Source organism: Bos javanicus, chromosome 3, assembly GCF_032452875.1.
Source record: "Bos javanicus breed banteng chromosome 3, ARS-OSU_banteng_1.0, whole genome shotgun sequence".
Classification (NCBI taxonomy): domain Eukaryota; kingdom Metazoa; phylum Chordata; class Mammalia; order Artiodactyla; family Bovidae; genus Bos; species Bos javanicus.
The window spans coordinates 59,867,810-59,893,146 of record NC_083870.1 but is presented as its reverse complement, the minus strand read 5'-3'; the positions used below and the strand labels follow the sequence as shown (position 1 = coordinate 59,893,146).

General features: G+C 39.8%; 2 protein-coding genes across 3 annotated transcripts in view; one reads left to right on the top strand and one right to left on the bottom strand.

The window, feature by feature from the left end:
* Nucleotides 1–25,337, bottom strand: part of LOC133244375 (uricase) — a 107,731-nt gene that overhangs the window by 38,669 nt on the left and 43,725 nt on the right. The window contains exon 1 of one of the 2 annotated variants that reach the window (XM_061411435.1): nt 5,706–5,918. The exons of the other annotated variant lie outside the window; for it this stretch is intronic. Within the exon in view, the coding sequence (XP_061267419.1) occupies nt 5,706–5,903 (198 nt within the window). The 5' untranslated portion in view covers nt 5,904–5,918. Of the gene's footprint in view, nt 1–5,705; nt 5,919–25,337 lie in introns of those variants that run through there. 2 annotated transcript variants of the gene reach the window in all.
* On the top strand, nt 5,665–24,569 carry DNASE2B (deoxyribonuclease 2 beta). The gene is made up of 6 exons (XM_061411438.1): nt 5,665–6,870; nt 11,311–11,488; nt 15,948–16,029; nt 18,728–18,889; nt 20,204–20,401; nt 23,963–24,569. The coding sequence occupies exons 1-6, from the start codon at nt 6,758–6,760 to the stop codon at nt 24,301–24,303; spliced, it is 1,074 nt and encodes a 357-aa protein (XP_061267422.1). The 5' UTR covers nt 5,665–6,757; the 3' UTR covers nt 24,304–24,569.

The following is a 25,337-nucleotide window of genomic DNA, read 5'->3' as shown; positions in this document are numbered from 1 at the left end:
TGCTATGATCCAGCCTGCTTCTGCCTTCATACTTTGATTGTCCTTCCTCAGGCTTATGTGGCTTGGGGGAACACAGTTATAAAAAACTTAATTTCCTAGAGCAGAACTCTCGACAAAGTATCAGTAGGAGTAAATCTATACTTGGCACTGCATGAGAAAAGTTCCCTTTTCTTAGACAAGTCTTGAAATATAAAGGAATAGAGAATCATTGATTGCCTCTAAGTAATGTTGGAGAGAACTCTCAGATTTTAAATGACTCGTACATTTTCACTTCTGCAGTGAGATACTGAGTGTTCTGTTTTTCCCAGGTCACACTGAAAGTGATGTAGATCGTCACTACGGGTCTAGGATTTGCTAGCCTGGGGTCTGTTAAGGTCTATAAGGTCCCGTGGATGGATCTGAGGTCGAAAATATTAGGAAAGACAAGGGAACTTTTTATAAATTTAAATTTTAGAATGACTAGAATTTTCTCTCAAGTATTAGAGGAGCTCTTGTAAGCATATCTCTACCCACCATAATAGAGGGAAATACAGAAGTGCGAGCTATTTTGGACTCATCACTCATGTATAAATACCAATTCAGTTGCAGCGTGCAGTGATAGATGGAAGAACTCGGCCAGGAAACATGCCTCCCTCCTCGTCTTTGGAATGTGTTAGAGAAGTCCTTCCAATTCTCTGCCTAGGTTCTTCCTTTGCCTGGGTATTTTCTTGGGCATTTGTGAACAAGAAGACTTCCAAGAAAAATGCTGAACTAATATGAGAAAAAAAGAGCATTCATATGAACCACCTTAATATCATTTTGGTGGATCTTAATAATATATAATGATAAAAACAATAATGATAAATAATAACCCTAGAGGCAACTTTTTTTTTTTTTTGGCTGCTTAGGATCTACTCAATGTCAGATGGAAAAATATTGATATCTCATAGAAAATGTCATGTTGCTTTAGGTTGTATAGTGGCTCATTTTTACTATCAAGGGGGGATATGCCTCGAGTTATGTTCAAAGTGTTTTGACTAACACTAAGGGATTTGTCGAGCAGAGGTTTCAAGAACAATGTAAAAATTCATAAGCATAATTATTGTAGAAAAGGCGACCTGTCACCTAATGAAGACTCCATTTATAAGTGCTCGGTTATTTTCATACTTCTGCCTGTTACAAAGGAAGAGAGACTCATTACTAAATGCAAAGGGAAATGCTAATTTTCTTCTTGCCAGCCTCTCCAAGGTAGCAACAGCCTTAGCTGGAACAGACCTCTGGAGCCTCTAGAATTAGGGGCAAGAAATCTCACAACAACGAATTGATGGACGGACTTCCCTGGTGGTCCAGTGGTTAAGACTCTGCTCTCCCAATGCAGGGGGCCCAGGTTCATTCCCTCGTCAGGGAACTAGATCCTACATGCTGCAACTAAAAATCCCTCTTGCCACAGCTATGACTCAACACAGTCGTATAAATAAATAAATATATATTTTTTAAACTTTGTAAAAAAATAAAATAAAAAGAATTGATGGAGACTTCCAAACATGCAGTTGGGAGGAAATTCTACTGAAATGCATACACTGAAAGATTTCTCTTTCCTAATGTGTAAGACTTACAAGTAAAAACAAGAGTAGCAACCATTTAGTGAAGGTTTGATACATGTTGGGAAATTTGCATGTATGATTTCCTCTAACCCTTTACCAGAACACTGTGAAGCATATATCCTTAATCAAGTTTCACAAAGGAAGACTTTAAGGTTAAGTACTTGTCAAGGTCACACAGTTATTGGGTGACAGAGGCAGGAGGAAAACCCAGCCCATTTGCCCTAAAATGATATGTTCTATCTTACTACATCAAAGTCCCTACACTCATTAGGGAGAGAAAGGAAGTACTCTGATCCCAACAGAGGGAGGGAAGTGGACATGCTATCGTAGAAACTTGCACTTCTATATATTTAAAAATTTTCCATCCATTAAAGACCTACACTATCTAATCTATTCCTCACAAAAACCCTGTGATTTGGTGGGAAGAACATTTATTTTAAAATAAGCCACATCAGTGATGTTAAGCAAGTTTCCCGAAGTCACATAGCTGACAGGCAGATTGTCTGGTCCTCTTCTGATTATTCTCCTTATCTTTTTTTTTAATCACATTTTCATCAACAATTCTTTATGTTACAAATACCTGGGCCATTTTGCTTGTCTCAGCCCATTTCATCAAAACAACAATGCAACAAGCATATCAACTTTTTCTTTCAGTTTGTCACATTCTAGATTTTACTCTGTATATTAATAGTTTTTTTAACAGTTTGAACAAAATTAAAGTTGGACTTAAAATGTTGTAGTATATAGGTGAAAGTAGCACAGTTGTGTCTGACTCTTTGCGACCCTATGGACTGTAGCCTGTCACACTCCTTTGTCCGCAGAATTCTCCAGTCAAGTGTACTGGAGTGGGCTGCCATGCCCTTCTCCAGGGGATCTTATCCACCCAGGGATTGAACCCACCTCTCCCACATTGTGGGCAGATTCTTTACCGTCTGAGCCACCAGCAAAGCCATGCCTCAAAGAGTTATTGAGGCTAAAGAAACAAAGCCAGCAGTCTAATACCCAGGAGTCTTTGCAAGATGAATGCACTGTGCTGAAGCCAACATAGACCATGTTGGCTTCATGGACAAACCCAACTGTATCTCATCCTCACATTCTCACATATAAAGCTTTAAGGAACATGAACTCATAATGAAAAATCAAAAGCATACATAGTAACAAGGTATCTTGAGAGAGAGTCACAGAAATAACAGGTAGCAAAGTCTGAGCTGCAAAGAGTTCAGATACTGGAATTATCAGACACAAAATGTAAAATCATGTATTTAATATTTTTACAGAAATAAAAGAGAAAATTAAGATAGCTTGTCTTGAAAAAGAAATTAAAAAACCATAAAAAAAGACCAAGAAAATTTGAAAAAGAATCCAACAGAGCTTCTAGAAATGCACTAATAAGTGGATTAAGAAACAGACTGAAACAGAAAGAATTAGTTATTTGTAAGAGATAGATTAAGTAATGATTTAATCTTGCCAAAGAGATTGATCTGAGAGACTGACCCAAATAAAGAATCAAAGATTGAAGCAGATACACAGGAGATCGAACATATGAAAGAAACATAAAATGTATTTACAAAACAGAAACAGACTCACAAACATAAGAGTTTATTGTTATTTGTTTATCCCCTTATTGTTACCAAAGGGGAAAGGTTGGAGGAAGGGATAAATTAGGAATTTATGAGTAACATATACACTCTACTATATATAAAATAGATAACTAACAAGGACCTACTGTATAGCACAGAGAACTCTATACTCAATATTTTGTATCTTAGTCACTTTGTTGTACAACTGAAACTAACAAAACATTGTAAATCAACTACACTTCGATGAAAAAAAATTCTTTTTTAGAAAAAGAATAGTATAAAAATGTACTAGAAAGATATGATAGAGATAATGTGAAAGAGGCAAAATTTGGAGAGATTAAGACTGAGCTTTTTGCAACTAGAGATTATCTTACTAAGTAAGTTAGAAAGAGAAAGGCAAATATCGTATGATATCACTTATATGTGGAATCTAAAATATGACACAAACGAACCTGTCTATGAAACAGAATCAAAGACATGGAGAACAGACGTGGGGAGGAGGTTAGCGGAGGAATGGAATAGGAGGTGGGGTTAGCAAATGTAAGCTTTTATACATAGAACAGATAAACAACTAGACTCTACTGTATAGCACAGAGAATTATATTTAATATCCTATGATAAATTATAATGGAAAAGAGTATTTAAAAAAGAATATGTATATACAACAATCATTTTACTGTATGGCAATAATTACCATTGTAAATCAACTACACTTCAATTAAAGAAAGACAGATTTTCTAGAATTACTGGATGAATTAATGCAAACTTTCAACCGTAAAATAAGAAGCCCAATGCCAAGTGAAGAACTTATCTTTGTTCACTATACTTGGCCAAGTTACAATGAAGGGATTTTCTACTATTCCTTCGATAAAGATTTAATCATTATGACGGAGACGTGGTATTTTCATAATATTGTATTTCTTGGGTTTCAAAAGTGGGTAATGTGAAAAACATTCTGCCCAGTTTGTTTTGTCTATCCATTAAATTCATTGTGCTTCCTTCCATGACATTACTTTGCTGTTTTTAGTAAAAACCCAGGACACACTGGAATTTAGGCTTTAGGGTAATGTTGAAATCCCCGGATCCCCTCAGTGTCTGGGGTGCACTGTTTGACACTTAGTGATTGCATAATGAAGGCTGTTGACGGACAACCAGCATGATCAGGTCAGAAACAAGAGATAAGAAAGCCTATTAAAAATGACATCTCCAAGAAAAGAACCTACCTGTTTTTCTAGACCTTGAAATAAAATTAGCTTTAGCAAAACCATCCTAATACAGGTATCCTAAAGCCCAGTCACAGGAAAGGCTCAGGTTGAAGTAAAAATAAATTTTTTTAAATTTATTTTTAATGATAACTATTTATTTTTAATGATAGCTATTCTTAGCTATCATTTACAGATCACTTACTATTTGCCATGCACTGTGCTAAGTGTGTGGGATGCCCAGGTGGAACAGTTGGTAAAGAATCCGCCTGCTAATGCAGGATAATGCAAGAGATGCAGGTTTGATTCCTGGGTCAGGAAGATCCCCTGGAGGAGGAAATGGCAACCCACTCCAGGATTCTTGCTTGAAAAATGCCAAGGACAGAGGAGCCTGGAGGGCTACATACAGTTCATCAGATTGCAAAGAATCAGACACGACTGAGTGACTAAGTATGCATGAATGGGCTAAGTGTGTAATGAGGAGAAAAAATGAATTATTTTATATCTTATTCAACGAAAGTTCTTTAGCTTATGTAACTGAAAACAAGTTCTTTATATTTCTATGAATTAATGAATCTTAAGCCTAGTGTATTCATCTATTATCATAATACGAAAAGGTATCACAAGATAAATATGAGTAAAATTAAATTTATTTCACTTTAATTTAGAAAAGTAAACTTCATGCTATTAAATTTTTAAAAAATTGATGAAAAGCTTGGGTTTGCTGAGATCATTTTAATCTGAGTGCAGTAAAAACATACATTAAATAATATGATACCCATGGAGGAATAGTCAGAAAAAGGCTTCTCAGTTTACCAATTTGGTAACCAGATACAGCACAGCCTTGATCTCAGGCCAGCGATTCTCAAAGTTTAAAGTACAGCAGATCACCAAAAACATGGTAATTAAGGTAGATTCCTGACCCAACTGGAAGGATTTTTATTTATCAGGTTTGGATCAAGGCCCACAGTTCTGTTCTTCTTGCAGGCACCTCAGGAAAATATGGGCGGGTGGTCCAGAACATTTCACACAAAATTCTGTTATAGGAGAACCACCCCTCTCTTTCCTATGAACTCCTGAGAATCCTGAATAACTCCAGTTCAACCACAAAAGTGATCCAGTTTGCAAGGGTCCAGTTTAGTCTGAATCCTTAAATAACTCTGATCTGGATCTATAATCAAAGAGACAGATCAGAGCCATAATTATTTTCAGGTATAAAGTAAACTTCTATTTATTATGACAGCATCTTTAATAATTGATTAAAAATCAGCAGGCACTTAAAGAATTTTTTTCATATGCCCATCTACCTCTTCCCTCCTCTAAAAAGAGAATGGGCTCACCTTTTGATAGTCATTATGGTAATGAGCCATTTTCCCTTCGTTTTCAACTTCAGATTCAGTTTCAAGAGAAAGAATAATTTGGGCAAAACCAATGCTTGCAACATTTTTCATTTGATCTAAAGCAAGAGTTGTCAATATGTTTATCTGATTGCATTGTAACCTATTGGACAGCAAAGCCTCTTTGAAGTAAAGCACCATGCTGAGTGGCTGAAACTAGGAGGTGGAGAGGATATGTAAACATCTTTGCTAAAAGCGATTCTGAATTTGCCCTTTCTCTGAAGCAAGCCTTTGAAGTACTCTTTAGGAAATATTTCCTTAAGATAGAGAGTATCACAAGTGATAGATCCTAAGTATTAAGACATAAGATTTTGTCATTTCTGTTTAATGGGTGAACCACAAACATTTACTCTCACTCATAGAGAAACTCACAGAGGACTTCCCTGGTGGCTCAGATGGTAAAGCATCTGCCTACAATGTGGGAGACCTGGGTTCAATCCCTGGGTTGGGAAGATCTCCTGGAGAAGGAAATGGCAACCCACTCCAGTATTCTTGCCTGGAAAATCCCATGGGCAGAGGAGCCTGGTAGGCTACAGCCCATGGTATTGCAAAGAGTCGGACATGATTGAGTGACTTTACTTTACTTTCTTTTCTTTTCATAGAGAAACAATCATAAGGGGAAAACACATGAAATAGATTTAATTCAACATCTGTTTATCAATACAGAGTTCTCCTGTCTGCTGAACTTCCTATCACATGATGTTCACTCCAAAGAGTTACCTGTACATCCCTTTTTTCTCTCCAGGACTTTTTGATGACTTTGCAAACCAGTCAACAATTCAGCACAAAGGCATGAGGAATCACGCTGGCATGTTGTGACTGAATCACACAATTACATAGGATGCGTCCCAATCTGAAAATGCCCAGACAGCAAATGACAGAGGTAAATGGAACCAAACGTCAGAGCCAGAACAGTTTGAGGGAGACTTGAAACTCAGACTCCACCGTCCAGGGGGAAGGTTTCCTGCTGTGCCATGGACTAAACGTGACAGAAGATGACAGCAAGACTTCTAGGAACACTGCTGACTGTGCTCTTCCTTGGTCTCTTTGGAATCCTGGAGGCAACAAAAATATCATGCAGAAATGAAGAAGGTGAAGCTGTGGATTGGTAAGTAAATAAAATGTAAGGCTTGGTGCCTGCCAGTGGAAAGCCAAACTACTAGTGGTTACCTGGGTCACTGTGTGTTCTGAAGGAGATCTCTGCTCCACCTCTCCCCATAAAAGGAAAGGAAGTGAAAGTGTGTAAATGGGCCACATATCCAGGTAGGGATAGGCTCTGAATGAGGGAGTTTTCCCTTGAGAAGGAGCTGAGCAGTGCCTTGTGGGCCTGATTCATGCTCTTAGCAGGGCAAAGCTGGTGGCCACAGAGGTGTGGGAGAGCTGACAGCTTCTCTCATTTGGCAAGTTCCTTCAATTGCTTTGTGGTTTTCCTAACAGAACACTCCCAGCATCCTTTTAAGTTGACAAAGGAGAGAAGATAGATGACTTTTTCCTGATAGTGGAGCATATACTTATGTGAAGGAGAAAGAGGGCTTGATGGTACACAGCACTCTTTGGTTAACCTTGTTTGTTGGGCAGGACAGGCAGTTGTTAAGGGTGGGTGGGAGGCCACTGGTCTCCTGAAGTGTCAAAGGGGTGAAACACAGCTTTGCATTACAGTCGTGGATTCTCCAAAAGCTCTGATCACTTCCTCACTCTTTAATTAGGGTATTTAGGTTTGCCTTTATGGTTGGCATCAAGCTTTGTGTAAAGTTGAGGCTGAAGGACACAGATGCACTCAATCACTCTCTCACCAAACAGTTACTGAGCACACACCAGTCCTGTGCTAAGTTTTGAAAATATAAATATGAATAAAGTATAGTCCTTACCCTTAAGGAGCTCATAGTTGTGTGGTAAGGGTATAGATGGGGCATTAGAGAGGATGGAGCCCGAAAGACTTCTCTAGGAGACATTTGGAGAATAACTTTGAGTTGGTTAGAAAGACAAGGGAGATGTCAAGGCATCTCAGGCCAATGGAGAAGCACTGAGGAGGTCCAGAGGCAATAAACAATGGGGAGAGTCTGGAAGCAGTTGAGTAATGTTTGTGCTTCAGGAGAACATGGGGAAATGGCAAGAGGGGAGCTTAGAGAGATAAGTGAGGGCCAGGTCATGAAGGGCTTTATGGGTTAAACTGCTGAATCTGAACTTGACCTTGAAAGGGAACTACTGAGGGACATCAAGTAGGGACTTGAAAAAGTCAAATTTGCATTTTAGAAAGCCCACTGGCAGTACTGTGAAGGCCAATTGGCCAGGAACCAGTGCAGAGTCATGGAGACCAGTGAGACTTCTGCAGCATAATAGGTGAGAAAAGTATCCAGACAATGTCTGGATACTCAAAGAAGTAGAAGTAAAGCAGAAGAGCAGCTGAGAAGACTTGGTAATGGATGGGCAGAGGGTAGTAGGAGAGAGAAAGATGTTAAGAAAGACTTGCAGGTTGCTAGCTTCTGTGTCTGTGTGAATGTATCCCCTAAGAGTAGGGAATGAATAGATTTGTTGCACAATATCATGAACTTGGTTCCAAAAACATGGAGTTGGTCTCTGAACCATCTTTGCATTTGGGTTTATCTACACCTCAGCAAGGCTAAGGTTTTTCCAGTAGTCATGTATGGATGTGAGAGTTGGACTGTGAAGAAAGCTGAGCGCTGAAGAACTGACGCTTTTGAACTGTGGTGTTGGAGAAGACTCTTGAGAGTCCCTTGGACTGCAAGAGATCTGGAGATCCAACCAGTCCATTCTAAAGGAGATCAGTCCTGGGTGTTTTTTGGAAGGAATGATGCTAAAGCTGAAACTCCAGTACTTTGGACACCTCATGTGAAGAGTTGACTCATTGGAAAAGACTCTGATGCTGGGAGGGATTGGGGGCAGGAGGAGAAGGGGACGACAGAGGATGAGATGGCTGTATGGCATCACCGACTTGATGGACATGAGTTTGAGTGAACTCTAGGAGTTGGTGATGGACAGGGAGGCCTGGCGTGCTGCAATTCATGGAGTCACAAAGAGTCGGACACGACTGAGTGACTGAACTGAACTGAGACCTCAGCACAGAGATTTGGGCTAGAAATAGATTCAAGAATCTTCAGATTATAACTGGAGATGGTCACCCAGGAATATTGTTTATAAAAGCACTAGTCTTTAACTGGTGTGCCATGATAGTTCACAAACCTTTCATGGGTGGGCCATCAAATTGTGATCAACACAAAAAATTTATTTTTGCCACAACTGAATGGACATATTATTTAGCAGTATCTGTCAGAGAGAACGCTGAACTGAGCACACAGGGAGGCACAGTCTTGAGTCTACAACTTACTGCGAGAGTTAAAGGCCAGAGGAACATGAGGTCAGCATCAAAGAATAATTTCATGTTTCCTGCCACATGTGAGGACCTGGCCCTGAGAGGCAGAAAGCCTGGATAGGGCAGGAAAGAGCATAAATAGAAGTATACGACTGATGAGAACCCAGTGAAAAGTGAAGATTTTCTGGGTAAAGTGAGATGCAGCTATGTGGTAATAGTGAATGCATTACAATGTTTGGTTCAGTGTGAGTATTTGAGGGTTAAATGTGTGTTCGTGCCATTAAAGGGTATTTGACTAGACAAAGTCAATTTCACCTTTCAGGTACTTTCGACAATGTCTGTAGACATTTTTGATTGGCACGACTCAGGGAATATGTACTACTGACAGGTAGAAGCCAGGGATATTATAATTCATAGGACAGCCCCCCAGAACAAAGAACAATGAGCCCCAAAATGTGAATAGAGCACACTGAGAAACCCTGGGCCAGATGATTCAAGAATGTCTGAATACCATGCAGGTCCAACCACCTCTCCATCATGTGAGACAACCAAAGGAAACATACAAACAGGAGACAATAGTAAAGAAAGCAAGGCACTTACTTAACTGGTTGGTCTTAGCCCTCAATCCTCAATGCAGAGTATGCCGATAAACTGAGCTGAAGAACATAGCTCAGGCCAGAGGCTCAAAACAGCCTCCACTGACTCTGATGCCCAAACCCAAATCTCAGATTCAGCCAGCCAGCTGCAAAGAGATGTGCATGCCAAGCCCTTCAGGCAGCAGAGACACATCTAAGACTTCTCTAGTTCAGGCCCGGGCCTTGGCGTTCTTACCAACCGTGGAAAGAATAGCAGAGCCATGTTCAATGTATATGGGCTTTCACCACAGGGATCTCACACACCAGGCCAGTAAATGTTTTTAGAACATGCACAGTCAGATTTGTATTTCCTTCTCTGGGAAGGAGCAACAGTAAGGGTGGAATATAAGAGGCAGAAAGCTTGAGCAAATCCCTCTCCTTAAACTTCAAGACCTTCTGTGAGATATAGGTGAAATGATATAGTTAAGTGCTTGACAGTGGCTACCATCAAGAAAATAGTCCAGCCCTCAGAATGGGAGAAAATAACTGCAAACAAAGCAACTGACAAGGAAATTAATCTCCAAAATACATAAGCAGCTCATACACCTCAATATCAGAAAAACAAATAACCCAATCAAAAAAATGGGCAAAATACTTGGACATTTCTCCAAATAAGACATAAACATATGAAAAAGATGCTCAACATCACTCATTATTAGAGAAGTGAAAATCAAAACTACTATGAGATATCACCTTACCCTAATCAGAATGGCCATCAAAAAATCTACAAACAACAAATGCTGAAAAGGCTATGGAAAAAAGGGAACCCTCCTGCACTATTGGTGGGAATGTAAACTGATACAGCCATTATGGAGAACAGTATGGAGAGTCCTTAAAAAGCTAGGAATAAATCTACCATATGATCCCACAGTCCCACTACTGGGCATATACCCTGAGAAAACCACAATTCAAAAAGACACATTTACCCCAATGTTCATTGCAGCACTATTTACAACAGCCAGGACATGGAAGCAATAGATGTCCATTGACAGATAAATGGATAAAGAAGATGTGGTACGTATATGCGATGGAATATTTCTCAATCATAAAAAGGAACAAACTTGAGTCATTTGTAGTGAGGTGGATGAACCTACAGCCTGTTATGCAGAGTGAAGTAAGTCAAAAAAAGAAAAATGTATCAAGGTACATATGTGGAATCTAGGAAAATGGTACTGAGGAACCTATTTGCAGGGAAGGAATGGAGACACAGACAGAGAGAACAGACTTGTGCACACACCAGGGGAAGGAGAGGGTGGGATGAGTTGAGAAAGTAGCACTGACATATATACACTACCAGTGTGAAATAGATAGCTACTGGGAAACAGCTATATAACACAGGGAGCCCAGCCTGGCACTCTGTAATGACCTAGAGGGAGGAGATAGCAGAAGGGGAGGGGAGCTCAAGAGGAAGGTGTGATGAATGTATGTGTGTGTACACACACACTCATGCCTGATTCACATTGTTGTATGGCAGAAATCAATGCAACATTGTAAAGCAATTTTCCTCCAAATAAATAAATAATTTTTTAAAAAATGTAACACTCAGTAAATGTTAGTAATTCATAATTATTTCCTTTGTTAGGTTTACCTTTTATAAGTTGCCCAAAAAACAAAACGAGGAAAGCAGAGAGACTGGGTTAGAGTACCTGTACCTAGACTCTACAACCAGAAGCTGGAGTAGGAGTAAGCAACTGATGAATGCCACCAAGAGTGTTTTGGGAAGGACATTACAACAACTGTATGAAGCATCTGCCTCTGAGGTATGTTATAGTTAATCATTCATTTGAATCACATAAAATGCATTATACAGACTCCAAAGATTCCAAAAAGTTATAACTGCTCACCCCCCAATCCTAGCAGCTGGAAGTAAGTTAGCTCAGAATCTGAATCAACCCAACCAAGACCTTAGGGGATATGTCAACAGACTCTACAGCAATGCCAAATTGTTGATACATTTAGCATTATGTCCAATGGCATCACTGAACTAATTACATATTGAAATCTTCTGGCTGCCAAACTCTGCCAATTTTCTCAGTACTGGCTATCTTAGCCCTTTAAAGGGAACTAGAGAGAAGAGCACTTTCCTATTCCAATGCAATATAGATCTATGGTCAATATGCCATGAGTTATGGGTTGTTCATGCCATAGCGTGATGAGTTTGATGGGAAAAGTAAAGGGTTCCACTTGGTCTTCCTTTTAATTAATCATCTTCCAAATAGTAGGTTAAGAGCTAGGACTGGGTTAGAGTATCTGTACCTAGGTTACTAGGTTAAGAACTAGTTCAAGGCCCTGGAACTAACTTGCCTGTATGGAGATTAAATCTGCTATCTGGACTTCATCGGGCTTTCCCAATGGCTCAGCGGTAAAGAATCAGCCTGCAAATGCAGGAGATGCAGGAGACGTGGGTTTGAACCCTGGATTGGGAAGATCCCCTGGAGGAGGAAATGGCAACCCACTCCAGTATGCTTGCCTGAAAAATTCCATGGACAGAAGAGTCTGGCAGGCTACAGTCCAAAGTGTCACAAAGAGTAAGACATGACTGAGCGACTGAGCACGTACACTGGACTTCATCAGGCAATGAACTAACCAGCCAAAGAGACACGGGTAAATAGGCCTAGTGCTTCAGTGTGTGCAGTCTCCTAACATCCAGGCAACATCTGCTATTCAGTGACAAGATACTGTTTTTCAACCAGAGATGACAAGTAAATCAAACAATAATTAATATCCAGTTACACTCATCTATGGGCTTTCCTTGGGGCTCAGCTGGTTAAGAATCCACCGGCAATCCAGGAGACCTGGGTTCGATCCCTGGTTTGGGAAAATCCCCTGGAAAAGGGAAAGGCTACCCACTCCAGTATTCTGGCCTAGAGAATTTCATGGACTTTATAGCTCATGGGGTCAAAAAGAGTCAGACATGGCTGAGCAACTTTCACTTCACTTCACTTCATTTTCATCTATGCATTTCCTAACAATTTGTTGAGAAGTAAAAATGTAAAATAACTCAACACTTAACAATGTGCTGGGCCTTTACATATGTCAACTAATTTAATTCCCACAAGAATTCTGAGTTAGACCGTAGCACTACTGAAAGTGTTAGTCACATAGTGATGTCCAGCTCTTTGCGAACCCATGGACTGTAGCCCACCAGGCTCTTCTGTCCATGGGATTATCCAGGCAAGCATACAAGAGTGGGTTGCCATTCCCTTCACAAGGGGATCTTCCCGACCCAGGGATCAAACCTGAGTCTCCTGCACTGCAGGCAGATTCTTTACCATCTGAGACACCGTAGTGCACAGGTCTATTTGAACATTTACTTGAAATGTGTGGAGAGCTGTCTCTGTGTGTGCAAATATTTCACTGTATTCACCTGTCATTAACACCAGCCTTCAGAGCCAAGTTACCAAGTCAAAACTTATTTGTAAACTATTTGAATACATGTGATGTTCCAAACACTGTCCTAGAGGCTTTTAGAAATTCTTCAGTCTCAGCAACAAGCCTGTTTTGAATTAATAAATTATTACGTAAAATCAAAACTACCTGTAGCTGCTTCTGCTTTCCAAGGTTGGCAATGGGAAAACCTGGAGTATAACCCATCAATGAAAAAATAAACACCTTCTTCCCCTCCCCACTTCACACTGCCCAAGAAGAGAAAGGAAAGAGTAACACTGCAAAGCCTCTGTCATTTATCTTGGTTGGGGAGGGTGGGTCTTAGTTTGACAAACTATAATAATGATCTTTGGAAGTGCAAAAGTAGTCCCAGAGCCTAGGAGGGCAGGAGAGCTAAACTGCTCTGCAAAAAAAAAAAAGAAAGAAAAAAAATGTAGATGGAAGCTAGGAATTTAAAAGTAGATAAAACATGGAGGGAGACTGAGGCAGGTCAGCTTGGTAATGTAAAAACCATTCAGTGTCTCATAGCTTCAGTAAACCCTGCTCACACACAATGCCATGAGTGGTGGATTCTGGAAGAAAATGACAGTAGAGGGGCTGATTGCCATGTTTGATTGGCTAGAGCCAAAAAAAGAATAACAACAATAGGGGGTGATATTCAGGTAAAACTGAATGTTCTTTGGAAGTTGAACATACGTGCCAGAAGTGACCATGAAGATACAACTTTCCCGTCTTCTGACCCAGAATTGAACTTCTAACAGAAAGCAGAAAGCAAGATCAGACTAACTGGTTTTAAATCTCAAATGTCAAGTTAAGATAATATCTGGGGTTATGTTGGGAAATACTTTCCTTCTTCTACTGTTGTGTCAATAAATGAGAACCTTCCATATACCTTGACAATAACACTTAGACCATATCACAGTTGCCTATATTTGCCTGACTACATTCCCAGCTAGACTGGGGACCGTAACCTTCTTGTTCAACATCCAGTAGTCCAATAAGTCAAATCCACCTAGGAGTTAAAGAAATAAAGATGTCCAAAGGCACAGGCCTCTTTCTGCCTATTCCTTTTTTGTTATTTTTGTTTTATATTGGAGCACAGTTGATTAGCAATGTTGCTTTGGTTTTAGGTGCACGGTAAAGTGACTCAGTTATATATACACATGTATCTATTCTTTTCCACACTATTTTCCCATTTAGTTTATTACAGAATACTGAGCAGAATTCCCTGTGCTAAACAGCAGGTCTTTGTTGGTTATCTATTTTAAATATAGCAGTGTGTACATGTCAATCCCAAACTCCTAATCTATCCCTCCTCCCCACCTTTCCCCCGCACCACGGTACCATAAATTCATTCTCGAAGTCTGTGAGTCTGTTTTGTAAAAAACCTCATTTGCATCATTTTTTTTAAGATTCTGCATATAAATGATATCATATGATATTTGTCTTTCTGTCTGATTTACTTCACTTAGTATGATAATCTCCAGGCCCTATTGTTAGTTCATGATTTTTCCCCTTTGTAAAAGGGCCTCTCTTCACTAGAGTTACATCCCATTTAATCTTAGCTGATTGTTACACTCCTAGTTAGAATGATAAACTTCATCTATTAGGAGAATTGTGTTCCTCACCGAATCTTCCCAGAGGCCCTCCACATTGTACCCTAAAGGCGCACAATGGCCTTGTTAGCACATTCAACACAGGCTCATAGAACAATTGTGAGAGCTCTCCAGTGGAGAACGCGAATACCAACCGTAGCTGTGGTCAATTACGGAAAATGCAGGTAAGAAAACAATTGATTTCCCCAAATATTCCTAAACATAGTAGCCAAAAATGCTATACAGACTACCTTATGCCTTTAAAAAAAAAAAAAAGGTTTTAGATGAAACCAAATAATGAAGCAACTGTAGGAGACTCTTATTTTTTTCTCAGAGAAAAACAAAGACCTTTTTTACAGAGATGGGCTGTCCTTTCCTGCTTTTAATTATTAATATATTGCTGAGACTTTGTACTATTGACAGTATTGGCTTCATTAAGAGTCACTGCATCATGATACAGTTGAAATGGAATGACACTGAACAAATACAAGCAAGTTTCCAAAACATGACAAAAAGACACTATCAAAGTAATAGCTTCATTTTGACTCAGAGATTTGGCAAACTGTTTGGAGAATTTACTAGCATTTTGCCTTACCAGAGGAAATCCAATATGACACATTCAATTACACCACTTTTTTTTAAGCAGGGAAATGTCAAGTTGGAAAGGTGAAGTGACACAGGGAAATAGATTGAAGAAAAAAATCCTCCACTAACAAAGAGGTAGTAGAAGCAGAGAATGAGGAATTCTGATTAAACAGGAAGCTATGACCAAGTGGTAAAGCACAAAATAGGCAGAGGAAATCAAACCCTGACAGCCATTTCTGCGCTGTGCCTATAATATCAATGGAAAAAGCCCAGATGTACTCCTTGGCTGATTGTTCCTACTTCATTTCCTGAACAAATATTTAAGGACTCCTCTATTATACACTAGTTGCTTCATCAGAAACATGAGTCCAAAACAACTGGGAGAAACAGGAATATTGCCCTCACACACACATCACAGAGCACAGGGCTGTCACACACGTTGCGAAGTTGAGGATGGACTTCTTGTCTCCTGCCTCGCATGTCACAGAATTCAAACTGATGGGAAATCTGCCCATTAGGGGAATGGATGATTTCTCATGTGTATTAATGAAAGTTCTGTATCGTAGGCTGGGTAGCTGGTAGAAATGTTGTGAGCAAAAAATGTTTATGAGTGAAGGACTTATGCCATTATAACCTTAAAATATTCCTGCAGAGTAACAGCACAGCCTATCTAATATACAATGATGGAGTCCCTAAATCCGTGAATTACAGCAGAAAGTATGGACACACCAAAGGTATGACAAAGGCTCTTATTTCTCTTTCCTACTGGAAGTCAGCATTTTCTTAAAACAACCTATCTTTGGTAGGTTTATATTCCACACTAAAAAGATAGCTTTTCTTTTTAATGGTCTGAGTTATCAAGATGAGTGATTCCTGTATCACAGTTTATAATGATGTAATTTGACTTTGAAATATCCTTCACACAAATACCATTTTATTTCTCAGCATTTTTAAAATATACTTTAAAGCAGAAATACAAGCATTTGACTACTGGAAATACTAGCCAGACTGTGTGTGTGTGTGTACACACATTTTAGTCAAACTTATAGAAGTATAATTTACATAGAGTAAAATTCACCCTTCTTAGTCCCATTTAAAAGACAGTAAACATTTTTGAAAAAGTATTTAAAAATAATTTTCATATTATAGTAAGTTTGTTAATAATTATATATTATAATGATTTTTATTATAGGGATTTTTTTATATTTTTCTATTTGTAAACTATGTATATAAGTATGTGTGTTGTTGAAGAAGTCAAAATGATAGTAAACAAAAAATCTGTAATCCTAATATTCATTAGCTAATTACACCTAATCTTGTTGTTTAGTCACTAAGTCATGTTTAACTCTTTTGTGACTCTATGGACTGTATCCTACCAGGCTCCTGGAAAATGGGATTTTCCAGGCAAGAATACTGGAGTGGGTTGCCATTTTCTCCTCCAGGTGATCTTCCTGACCCAAGGATCAAACCTGCTTCTCCTGCATTGCAGGCAGATTCTTTACCTCTGAGCCACCTGGGAAGCCCCAGTTGCATCTAATATTTTTTTACTTTTTCTATAATATATATTTTGAAACATTTTTATAAAACTTTTCTAGTGATTACTTCAAACTTTTTTCAACTTAATATACCATGAATAACTTCCCGTGGCAATAAGTGTTTTTCAGAAGGTTCCCAAAGCAAATACCTTCAGGGTCAGGAAAATGATGTCAGCAAGCTAACGGGGCTGAATCAGCAGGTAACTAGAGAACTGGAGAGTATACACATGGTCTAAAGAAGCAGTTACCACTCAGCTTGCCTTATGGGAATGTAACTTTTTCCAGAGAAAATGAGGAGTTTGTGGAAAATCCCAGTTTTTAAGTGCTGGCAATGAATTAGAAGTTTTAAAAATAATCTGCAAGCATAATAACATGTATCTGCAGGTTAGACTTGGCCTGTGGGCTGCCAGTTTGCAACCTCTAATTAAGAATTTAATTTGTAATGGCTGTCAAATGCCATGAGCAACTTAGCTTTTGATTTAGCTAAGTTGCCCTCCTGATGGTCCTATTTGCCACATTCTGCAAACTCTTCTTTACCAAGCTCCCACCACCATTGTCACTCCACTCTGTTAGTTGATACAAGGGCTCAGAAAGAAGATTGGAAATGGAGTGGAACCTGATGTCATATGGGAGAGTTCCCTGCCAACAGGTGCTCCAACATCCTGTGGCACTTGTTCCAGGAAGTTAGGATTTCAGACGAACAGCATACTCATCTGGGTAGAAGAGAGACCCTGAGGTCATCCAGCTCTGTGAGGCAGCTGAACTTTGAACATTTTCCATCTCGACGCAGGTATTGATTCCACAGTCACTGAGACAGCAACAGTGTGCTTTCTTAAAGTATGTTCTTTGAAAAAGAAATAACTGGCAGGCATTTGGTTGCTACTCTAACACTAAGGCAAGCATGACTTTTATGTCTGCATGGTCATGTGCAAACCAGAAAGCCAAGTTAGCATACCCAAATTATCCTGATATATTTACAAACACAGAAATAGTCATAGGTGCCTGTTGGACAGGGTTCTTTGTGCCATGTCACAAGATGTTGAAAATCTTTCAGTTTTCTTCCTTTCTGGCTTTCATACTGTCTGCTCCAGAGATTTTACAGAGGAGCCTGGTAGGCTGCAGTCCATGGGGTCATGAAGAGTGGAACACGACTGAGCGACTTCACTTTCACTTTTCACTTTCATGCATTGGAGAAGGAAATGGCAACCCACTCCAGTGTTCTTGCCTGGAGAATCCAAGGGATGGGGGAGCCTGGTGGGCTGCTGTCTATGGGGTCACACAGAGTTGGACACTACTGAAGCTATTTAGCAGCAGCAGCAGCAGCAGGATGCTTTAGGACATGGCTTCCTTCATCCCCACCCCCACCCCTTTTCTGCTTCCTTTTTTTCAAACTTGTGAAATTGGGTGACTTCTGCACATAAATGAGCATCAGTTTCTCACAACAAATTACTGCAAATACATTTTTTCATTTGATATTTTCTCTTTCAACTATGTTTTTCAGCTGGGTTTTGAAAATAGCTTAGCTGCTTAGCAGTAAAAACATTATCTGAAGCTTGCCAGGTGACTATATAGTCTATCGAGGTCAAACTCCGATTTAGCAAATTTGCATTCTGCCAAAACAAATTTTCCTTGTAGTTTCAACATGAAATGCCTCTTAACTCTTCACAGGGTGTCTGCGCTAGCTCCCTCTTGTGTTGGGTTACCATCAGTAATGGGGCAATGTAATGTGTACCTGAACTGGTTTTTAAATCTTTGAAAAAGAACATGATCTTTGTCATTATTAGCCTAAGGAAACATTAGCCTGAAGTTTAAAAGGCTTAAATGTTGTAGCTTTGAACTCTGTTTTTAAAGGAGGCTTGTTTTTCTAATTTATCTGTATTAACTGTATCTTTGGTAGGTGTACTTCTGTGGAACAGAGTCCAGGGGTTCTGGTTGATTCATTCCATTCCCCATTTTCCTCCAGTTCCTGAAGAAGGCTATGATTATCCACCCACAGGGAGACGAAATGGACAAGCTGGCATGTGCATAACTTTCAAGTACAACCAGTATGAAGCAATAGGTAACATTAGAGTGTTTTTAAAAAGACATAATATTTAAGAAGGGATTTGGAAATTATGAATAAATGTATCACTTCATTTGCTTCTCTATTCATAAACCCTGATACCTAGATTCCAATATTGGTTTTGCCATGATGAGATCTTGGGCAGGCTCACTTACTGAACCTTTGTTTCCTGGTCCAAGGAAGTCTTTGAACTTGATCAGAAGTGGTAGTTTCAAATGTCTAAAGGGGCCAGGCAGGTGACAAAACTGGGTGACACCAGTGAACATCGCATGGGCAGTGGGGAATTTGACAAAGTGGGGTGTTGACTCTCCACTAGCTTTCCTCGAAAGCTGCCACTCCATTATGTTGTGGCTCCATGAGAATGAAGACCTACATCTCCATATTTTTCAGAGGAAGCAGAAATCTAGGGGAAGATGTAAAGTAGAAAAGAGAGAGAGAAAGAGAAATTGAGAGAGAAAGAGATCTTCTGATTTTCTAATATGATCTCCACCTTATTTTTTAAATTGTGCAGACCTCATGTTGCTTACAGGCCAACAACATGATACTTCTGAGCCTAAACCAGATGACTTTCCCTTAAGATCTGAAGCTCAAGTGGCCAAAAATACTTGGACTTGAAAAATGCAAAGTACAAATGAGGAGGAGAAGTAGTGATGGTATTTTATCAATCATTTTTACTGAGGGAGCTGCTAAATAGTAAAGAGTGATTTGTTCTAATACAGGAGGTTTCAAATATGATTTTTTTAATCAAATTTCCATCTGATGGAAAGGATCACTGAGCCTCTTACCCAAATTAAGCCCTAGTCTAGCTAGCTGAGCTCCTGCAAAGATTATAGAGCTTAATAGCATAGAGACTGGGTGTTCATGGTGATGAATTGGTCATTCTTGAAGCTGGATGATCAGTATATGGGCGTTTTCTACTTTTGTATGGTTACACATAGGATAAAAAACACATGGTCTCCAAGGCCAGCCTGCCTGGGCTTGACTATCAACTCCTTCAGTTACAAGTTTTATACCTTTGGGCATAAATTCTCCATTAATTTATCTATAAAATGAGGACTGTGATAAAATAACTTACCCAATAATAAGGTAATATTCTTATGATTAATTTAGTAAAGCCATGTAATAAAAAGTAGGGAGTGCTCAATAGGTGTCAACTATTTTAATTAAAAGTTTGAAGGCTTAAAGAAGGAAATACTTTCATTTTTGTTTTTTTGTTCTGTTCAGTTTTTTAATTCACAACAAGATCTAAAATACCAACAAGCATTTCCATTTGTGTCTTAAATCTCAACTTTTCTTTACTGTTTGGTTCAGACTCTCAGCTCTTGGTCTACAACCCAAACATTTACAGCTGCTCCATCCCTGCAGCCTTTCGCATGGAGCTCATCCACATGCCCCAGCTGTGTGCTGGATCCAGCTCCTCAGAGATCCCAGGCCGGCACCTGGCCACACTTCAGTCAGCCCAGGGACAAAAATTTCTCCATTTTGCCAAGTCTGATTCTTTTCTTGACGGTAAGAAAGACCATCATCAAAACGATATGTTATAACAGTGCTGTTGGACTCACTTTGGATTGCAAAGAGCAAATATACTGATTACTTAGGGGTGTAGAAATAGAAAAGGAGGAAAGACAAAAAAAGGAAAGGGAAAGGGGACATCAACGACCAATTCAAACAATAGCCACTTGAATAGAAGGACTGCTGATCCATCCAAAAAAAAGTAACTCACAACCATCTAGCTAGAGGCCAGTAAAAACTCAGTCTCCAGCCTCAGTTGGGCACAGAATCAAGCTTTCTTCCTTTTCTTTCACTCCCTAAGCAATTATTTTAAGCCTTCCTTACCCTCAAGTCCTTTACTTTTCCCTGTCTCTTCACTCGTCTTCAGTTTTTCCTTCACAGAGCGAATAGAGGGAGAAACCACTTCAAGCGCACACTCCACCCTCAACAATCATTTCTGCTTTCATTCCTTTTCACCAGATTCCTCCCTTTCCAACAGAAGCAGTGGCCCCCTGTGCCCTAGAAACCATCCTGGCTCAGAATACATGGATTCTTACACTCAATCTCTTCTCCCTCTTGTACTTTAGCCTATCTACTCTACGAGCCCCAAACATTCCTAAAAAAAAAAATCCTCCCTCAATTCTAGATTCCCTATATCTCTGGTTTTTTCTTTTCTTCTAAATTTATTTTGAGAAAATTCTTCAGGGTCTTTACTTGCTCACTGCTCCTTGACTACAGTCTTGCTTCTCTGTATTCTATCCCCAGTCACCCATGACAGCCTTAATTGACCTCAGTCTTCCTTCCTTGCTTCCTTCTTTTAATAGTGAATAAATTTTATTGAATGCCTACTACTTGTCAAGCCCTGTGGTAGGCATGAGAGATCCCCAAAGTAATAGGACAGAAATAGCTTCTGCAGAATTTGGCACAGTTGGAACAGTTTCCTTTCTGAAACTTTCCCCTCCCTGAGTCCTGGCAGTGTACAGTCTTTTGGTCTTCCTCCTGCTTTTAAGTCTCTTCTGCCATGTCCTCTTCCTCTGCATACTCCTTATGTGACTAGGTTGCCCTGTGGTCTTCTACTCATCCTTATCTCATCTACAATACATTTGAGGCAATTCCAGCTAGCCCTTGAGAGATTCCCAAATCTAGATCTTCATCCAAGGCCTGTGTTCTGACAGATGTATTCAACAGTGAGTGGCAGAGCCACATAAAATTCAATATGTCAAACTCATCTCATCATTATCCCTCACATATCTTACCCCTTTTCTCATATTCTGCATACTCACCTGGAAACACTCAATCCTTCTGTTTTCTCACTGCCCCCCCCCCCCATATCAAATCATCAAATACAATCAGTTCCAGGTCCTTGCTGCTGCTGCTGCTGCTGCTGCTAAGTTGCTTCAGTCGTGTCTGACTCTGTGCGACCCCATAGACAGCAGCCCACCAGGCTCCTCCATCCATGGGATTTTCTAGGCAAGAGTACTGGAGTGGCTTGCCATTGCCTTCTCCGTCCAGGTCCTTAATAACTCTCAATTTATTTCTTTCTCATGGCCATAGTCTACACTTGTGCTTGTTATCACAGTTATTATGAAAACCTCATGTTTTTCCTCTCTCCAATCTAATGTAGTCTTCTCAATTCATCCTGCACATTGTTTATTTATGATCATAAATCAGTTTCTATCAATTCCCCCAATCAGTTCAGTTCAGTTCTGTTGCTCAGTCGTGTCCAACTCTTTGGGACTCCATGAACTGCAGCACACCAGGCCTCCCTGTCCATCATCAACTCCTGGAGTTCGCCCAAACCCATGTCCATTGTGTCGGTGATGCCATCCAACCATCTCATCCTCTGTTGTCCCCTTCTCCTCCTGCCCTCAATCTTTCCCAGCATTAAGGTCTTTTCCAATGAGTCAGCTCTTTACATCAGGTGGCCAAAGTATTGGAGCTTCAGCTTCAACATCAGTCCCTCCAATGAACATGCAGGACTGATCTCCTTTAGGATGGACTGGTTGGATCTCCTTGCAGTCCAAGGGACTCTCAAGAGTCTTCTCCATCACCACAGTTCAAAAGCATCAATTCTTCTGTGCTCAGCTTTCTTCACAGTCCAACTCTCACATCCATACATGACTACTGGAAAAATCATAGCCTTGACTAGACAGAACTTTGTTGACGAAGTAATGTCTCTGCTTTTTAATATGCTGTCTAGATTGGTCATAACTTTCCTTCCAAGGAGCAAGCGTCTTTTAATTTCATGGCTGCAATCACCATCTCCAGTGATTTTGGAGCCCATAAAAATAAAGTCAGCCACTGTTTCCACTGTTTCCCCATCTATTTGCCATGAAGTGATGGGGTCAGATGCCATGATCTTCGTTTTCTGAATGTTGAGCTTTAAGCCAACTTTTTCACTTTCTTCTTTCACTTTCATCAAGAGGCTCTTTAGTTCTTCTTCACTTTCTGTCATAAGGGTGGTATCATCTGCATATTTGAGGTTATTGATATTTCTCCCGGCAATCTTGATTCCAGCTTGTGCTTCTTCCAGCCCAGCGTTTCTCATGATGTACTCTGCATATAAGTTAAATAAGCAGGGTGACAATATACAGCCTTGACGTACTTCTTTTCCTATTTGGAACCAGTCTGTTGTTCCATGTCCAGTTCTAACTGTTGCTTCCTAACCTGTATACAGGTTCCTCAAGAGGCAGGTCAGGTGATCTGGTATTCCCATCTCTTTCAGAATTTTCCACAGTTTATTGTGACCCCCCACTAACACTCTTTAAAAAATTCTCTGTTGAGGACTTCCCTGGTGGTACAGTGGATAAGAATCTGCCTGCCAATGCAAGGGACACGGGTTCAGTCAGTCCCGGGCCTAGGAAGATTCTACCTGCCTCAGAGCAACTAAGCCCCTGCACCACAACTACTGAGCCCTCACTCTACAGGCCATGAGCCACAACTACTGAAGCCTGCATGCCCACGAGCCAGCAAGCAGCGACTACTGAGCCATGTGCTGCAACTACTGAAGCCCATGAGCCTAGAGCCTGTGCTCCACAACAAAAGGCATTGCAATGAGAAGCCCCGTGCACTGCAGCTAGAGAGTAACCCCTGTTCTCCACAGTTAGAGAAAGCCCCACGCAGCAATGAAGATCCAGAGCAACGAAAATAAAATTAACTAATTTACAATGAATAAATAAAATACAGTATTAAAAAATTTCACATTGATTTCAGGAAAATTCATATACTCTGGCATGGTTTATAAAGATTTCTAGATGCTGGCCTCTGATTACTTCTCTAGCCTTAATCTTTCCAAAGGTCTTTTCAGGACAAAAACATATACTGCTCCCTTGTTTGTGCAGAACAGAAGACATTTTGAGCTCCAATATCATCCTAGTAATAAAGATAATTACTTTTATTTTCATATCACTTTAGCATTTACAAAATGTTCTCCCATCCACTCTTTCAGTCATGCTGTTTTTATTACGCTTGTGACATCCACATATCAGGCATGAGTGATGATTCTCTTCCTGAGGATATTTTTAGGATTTATCTAAGAATAAATATTAACCTCACTATTTTTCTCTTTATAAACTCTAGACATCTTTGCAGCCTGGATGGCTCAACAGTTGAAGACACACTTGCTAACAGAAACCTGGCAGCGGAAGAGTCAAGAGCTTCCTTCAAACTGCTCCCTTCCTCACCATGTCTACAATATCAAAGCAATTAAGATATCTAGACACTCTTATTTCAGCTCTTATCAGGATCATGCCAAATGGTGTATTTCCCGCAAGGGCACCAAAAATCGCTGGACATGTATTGGAGACCTAAATCGGAGTCCATACCAAGCTTCCAGAAGTGGTGGATTCATCTGTACCCAGAATCAGCACATTTACCAGGCATTTCAAGGACTAGTTTTATATTATGAGAACTGTAACTAAACTTGGTGAAAGGACGTATGTGATATCATTTTCACCACTGATAAGGGGTCTTCTACTAGATTCATTCTTTATATATCAAAAGCCTGTGAATTTACTTATTGTCCACCATCATCTTAGTCACTCAGTCATGTCCAGCTCTTTGAGACCCCATGGACTGTAGCCCACCAGGCTCATCTGTCCATGGGATTTTTCAGGCAAGAATACTGGAATGGGTTGCCATTTTCTTCTCCGGTACTTATGGTCCACATATCATCAAATAAAATGTTTTTCTCCCATGCCTACCATGTTATCTTCCAAATAGTGTCAATTTATCTACTTTCATTTATATGCCATAAACATGCATATATATATATATAATTAATAAAATATGTATTTATTTTATATATATTTAAATATATATTTAAAATGAAAGGAGTGAAAGGAAAAAGTTGTTCCAGATTAGTCAGCTCTCAATTGTCCATGGAGTGACTGGCCATCTCCGAGAGTAATTTCATCTTTACAAAGAATTCCCTGACTCTCCTCCTCACCCCTTTTTGAAGAAGAGACATTTCTATCTCTCTGTACATCAAACTACTTAGTCATTTTCCTCCTAAAGTTCTTTTCAGTGGTTTATGGTTAAGTCTAATTGGTCATTCTTGAACTAGTATGTGTGAGTTGCTCAGTCATGTCAACTCTTTGTGACCCCATGGACTGTAGCCTTCCAGTCTCCTCAGTCCATGGAATTCTCCAGGCAAGAATACCAGAGTAGGTTGTCATTCTCTTCTCTAGGGGATCTTCCCAACCCAAGGATTGAACCCAGGTCTCCTGCATTACAGGCAGATTCTATACCATCTGAGCCACCAGGGAAGCCCATTAATTGTATGATCTTGGGCCATTCCATTGAACTCTCTAAGCCTTGGTTTTCTTCTTTATGAAATGGAGATAATATTTAGGTATGCTCAAGTACCTAGCACAGAGCCTGGAGCAGCTAACACTTAAAAATACAGGTAGAATTTGAATGTGAATCACTCTGCAGTGAGAAAAGACAAAAGGAA